The 4875-nt window shown below is 54.3% G+C and overlaps 1 protein-coding gene across 1 annotated transcript in view; it reads right to left on the bottom strand.

The window, feature by feature from the left end:
• Positions 1-3256: 3256 nt before the first annotated feature.
• Positions 3257-4875, bottom strand: part of LOC104998018 (microtubule cross-linking factor 1-like) — a 35899-nt gene continuing 34280 nt past the window's right edge. The window contains exon 11 of the mRNA XM_010853012.1: positions 3257-4120. Coding sequence (XP_010851314.1) covers positions 3954-4120 — 167 coding nt within the window. The 3' untranslated portion in view covers positions 3257-3953. The remainder of the gene's footprint in view (positions 4121-4875) is intronic.

Here is a 4875-nt window from a genome sequence, read left to right as displayed (position 1 = left end):
GTGGCTGCATCTGGGGTGTTTTCCTTGCTCAGATAGGATTTCGTGGAGGCAGTTTTGGTAAAATATATTTCCGCGCTGATAAAATATATTAAAAAACATTTCCATGCTCAAGAAGCTGCTGCCTGTTCTGAATTAATCACCATTATGCTCGCTCAGTCACTAGGTGACTAGGTAGATAGGAATCTACAAGGGAGGTTTTCTTTCGGGAAGGAGGTGCTAATTCCATCTAATACCTGAAGATTTTCCTGGAAATCAGACTTCCACTTTCTAAAATGTAAGTCGAGATGATTCTCCCCAAATGCTCTGACCGTTGCGGCAGCAGTTGAGAAGCTTTGAGCATGAACAACGGGAGAATCCACTTACGTGCCCAGAATCCTGGCAGAAGTCAAGGAAAGCAGAAGACCGTGGGCTTCACAGTGGTGCCTGTGATGGCCGCAGGACGCCATGGGCTCGGAGGACCACAGCCCTGCCTCAAGGCTGCTCCGCTCCTGTCAGGACGGGAGCTCCTGCGCGGCAGAGCCCCCTCTGCAGACTGCTCCCTCTCTCCCACCCCCGCCACTGCTACTGCCTGACCCATCTGTGTCTGGGGGTCACTGAGGGGACCTTTACCTTCTCTCTGTTCCACCCTCTAAAGATTTTTATCACCAACAAAGGAATTCCTTTTCCTGCCTGCTTTAATCACCACTGCTGTCTGTCTGGAGAGCTGTGACGTCACTAACCCAGACTCTCGGTACCGAGGTAGAGAGGCCTCAGTGCTTCCACCTGAGCTCTCTGCAGAGGTGACTAGAATGGAATAGGGCATATCGTGGCTTTGGATAAAAAGGGGGTTTCCACTTCCTTGTGCAGGGCTCAGCTCAAAGTTAGGCCTTACATTTCCCAGGGGCCAGTGATCCATCAGAGACATTTCTGTGTGCAACCTGCTTTCAAAAAACCTTCTCAGATCTTTGCCTAACAAATTAACGTACAAGCCTTAACACCCACCGTCTGAACCTGTAAAATCTCTGTAACTCAGACTGCACTGCTGGGCCTGTGGGTCTCAAAGTGTGCTCCTGGACCCACTCTGCCAGCATCATCCGGGAGCTGACTGGGGATGCGGGCTCCTCGGACTTATCAGAGTCGGGGTGGGCCCAGCAGCCTGTGCTCCATCAGCCCTGAGTGACCGATGTGGCCACCGCACCCGCGTCTGCAACGCCAGACAAAGGAGCCTCGTCAGTGACACCGCTGTCACTGGGCTTCACCGTGGTGGGCTTCCCAGGGTCAGCCTTTTTTTCAAAGTGGCACCCCTGCGTACAGCCACGCAAAAGTGTTATTTTCGCAGTGACATTTGCTCACTTAGTGTCTTTGTCACATTTTGGTGATTCTTACGCTATGTGAAACTTCAGCATTAGTATTTATTATTCTTATGTGTATCACGGTGGTCTGTGATGAGCGGTCTTTGATGTCACTGGGATACCATGGCTCACTGAAGGCTCAGACGAGGTTCAGCATTTTTAACACTTGTTCGTTTGCACTTGGTTCTGGCTGTGCTGCGTCTTCCGTGCTGCGTGTGGCTTCGGTGGTTGCCCCACAGCGCATGGGATGCTCCCGGACCAGGGATCAGACTCCCGTCCCCTGCATCGGCAGGCGGATTCTCAACCACTGGACCACCAGGGAAGAGCCGGGTCGAGCATTGTTAGTGATAAAATGTTTTAAAATTGAGGTCTGCACACTGCTTTTTGGACACAGTGCTACTGGCCTCTTGACAGGCCCCAGCAGCGTGCACACATGACTTTCGCCTGCCCTGGGAAACTAGAAGTTTATGTGACTCACTGTATTGCAGCGTTTAGTTTAAGCCGAGCCCACTGTATCTCTGAGGTCTGTCTGGGCGGATCTGCGACAGGACCGGCGTCCTCACGTCAGAGGAGTCGGAGGAAAAGCACCAAAACGGCCACTTGGGGCACCGCGGACCCCGCATCCCAGGCGCCGGCCGGCTCTCACCACGAGGGGGCACGCTGGGCTCGCCGGGCCGGCCGCAGCCCTCCTCGCACGTCATTCTCTGTATAAACAAGTTATGTGCAAGTGTTTAGGATATAAATTACGACCATGCCGGCTGCCTTGCAAGGAATGTAAACACAGCACTGTGGTCGGAGCAGACTCTGAAACTGACTTCATAATTTATAGCAGGCCCCCGAGTAGCTCAGAATAAAAGGGGGAAAAAATCCCTATTTAACTGCAAAGATGATAAAGCAGACACAAAAAAATGTTTAAATCACAGCGAGATTTTGGAAAATATAGAAAGGAAGCCTCAGGATTAGGCAGACAGTTAGGACTTTGTAAAACAAGATGTTAAACTGAGACTGTCTTTGGACTGAAAACTCACTCGGCATGCAAAAGTCCCAGGGTGGGAGATGTCCACCCTGGGGTATCGGGGGCCTGGTGACCGACCGGGGGACAGCTTGCAGGAAGTGGGAATCCAAGGTGAGTCCTCAAAGTGGACTCAGCACCTGGAGAACCTCTGCCTCGCTCAGGGGTCTGCAGGCTGCTCCTTAGGGCTGGCCGGCACCAGGCCCTCTGCCCAGGCTGGTCTCCTCTCTTGGTCCAGAAGTTCTCAGCCCGGCCTTCAGCATCTGTGACTGGGAAGGCCTGGAAACCAAGCAAGAAAGGAAATGGCCAAGAGGGAATCCCAAGGGAAACCACAGCTCCCTGGAGAAGGACGGATGGGAGCAGAGAGGCAGACCGGGGCGGCACGTGGGCGCCGACCTCTGTGCCCCGAACTGGGGGTGGACACATGCCTCATCCTGCTTCTGTCCCTGATGCCAGGACTGCCCACACCCTCCTCACCTTCCCCTCCAGACACAGGGATCTGACGGCCACCTAAGGATGCAGGGCCTGTGTCCTGGGCACCTGCCCTCTGCTCGCAGCTGGAGGAGGGCAGCCCAGCCCAGCCGGTGGGGAAGCGAAAGCACGGTGCAGAGGCCGGGCACTTGGGAAGGACAGCGAAGGGCAGGGGCGCCTGGCTTTCCTTTAAGCTCCTTTCACTTTCTGGTTTCGGTTTGGCCAGAAAGAGCGAGGGTGAAGCAAAGAAATAACAGAAAACGTTTCTTCTTCCCTTTCTCTCCTGAGAAGACCCGCAATCAGAACCTGGCCCGCGTTACTCAAGGCACAGACCCCACACCACGCCAATTACACAGCTTAGAAAAAAATCCTGCCCAGTGTAGAGTTGCATCATCCTGGCGATCAGATGCCCATGGAGGAGAGAGGTCCCCCCCGGCAACTATTTGTTATATACATTTTATTGAAAAAATTGTACATCAAAATAGTTTGGCAAACTGTAAAAGTATACATAAGTGCAAATATATCCTCCTTTTAGATACAAGCAAAGTGTGAGTATACACGAAGATCATAAAAATATCTTTAAACTATGGTGGTAGAAAACAGCCTTGTAAAAACGTTGTATTGTCACAATACTGGAGACCACGTTTCTTAAACTAGACACATCATTGCTAAATACTTTCTTGATAATGTTCTTTGGCACCTGGATCCAAAGGTAGTGTTTGGCAAAATACAGCTCTCCCACTGAGCCAGGCAACAAGATGAGGCTCTCTTGGAATCTTGTGCTGGGCACTGCCTTTTTTAAAAAAAGAGCACACACATTTTCCATAGACAAAGAAAAACACACACACACACACAGCCCGTCTGCCTGTTTCAGACCCTGATTACTGAAGGCAATGAAGATCCCAGAGTTCCACGTCTGTGTTTTCTGCGTGGTAAGTTTTCACCATCTCCCGTCGCTGGGAGCCTCCGTGTGTTTGGGGCATTACCTCACCGGGGGTTGTCCTCCTACCAAGAGTGGACAAACATCAATGCGTGACGCTCACCTGGGGTCTCCAAGTGACTGTCGTGGCCACACTGGGAGTCCACCTCGGTCATCGCCCGGGGGGCAGCGGGGGCCTGGGCCGGCCCCCGCCCTGCATTCACATGACACAGGGCTTAATGTCCTGGCAGACGCTCTGATGGTGGTGGTGGTGGTAGTAGGGGCCGCTGGCAGAGGGGTGGAAGGAGGAGATGCCGTTGAAGTTGAGGACGAAGTCTTTCCTGTCGCACACAGGCGTGGAGTGGTGCTGGTATCGAGGGAGCCCCACTGAAAGGGGAGAGAAGAGAAACGCTCTTCAGAAACGTTTGTTCCACTAGGGCACGGCCTGTGATTCTTAAAATTGTCCTTTAACATGCATCTCTTTTTGACTCCAAGCGGGTGGGCCTGTCTTTCTATTGCTGAAAACCTGGGAGAGGAAACCCAGCCCCAGAATGTCTGAGTTTCAAGCTTTGGCCACAGGATGACTCTTGGAATTCCAGTTTGCTATTTGGTTTTGAGGGGCCCACAAACACGGAGCACAGGCCCCTTACCCAGAAGCCAGGCTCTCGTTCCTGAGTTCCTATTAATCCTGGAGGCCTGAGGGGCTCTAACAGCCACCGGCCCGGGCCCTGGGCACTGGCCCTAGGGCTCCCAGCCCAGAAACACCACGGGCTCCCTCGCTTCTGGTTTCCAGCCCCTGCCCCGCATTATTTCCCAAACAACTGATCGCCAGGCAGTGGCAGGAGGAGCGGAGGGGGCAGAAAACACTGGCGGGGAGAGGGGCCGGGAGAACGCGCCCGTCCCGGGGTCGTGCCTCTAGACAGGGGAGAGCCCAAGGACAGGGCCTGCCCTTGGGCAAGGGCTCGGCCGCGGCCCCTCCGCCGCGCCGGGAGCCCCTGGAGCGCCGGGCCGGCCCGCAGCCTCTTCCCGGACCTGAGGCCGGCCTCCTGTCGCCGACTTTTGCTTTTGCTTTCTCGGCGCCTCCGGCCCGGGGGGGCGCAGTTGGCTGGGGGTCCAGGGGCAGGCCTCTCAGGGCCCGCTGG

Source organism: Bison bison, unplaced genomic scaffold (assembly GCF_000754665.1).
Source record: "Bison bison bison isolate TAMUID 2011002044 unplaced genomic scaffold, Bison_UMD1.0 scf7180017864321, whole genome shotgun sequence".
NCBI classification, from domain to species: Eukaryota; Metazoa; Chordata; class Mammalia; order Artiodactyla; family Bovidae; genus Bison; species Bison bison.
This window is presented reverse-complemented; position numbering and strand designations above follow the sequence as displayed.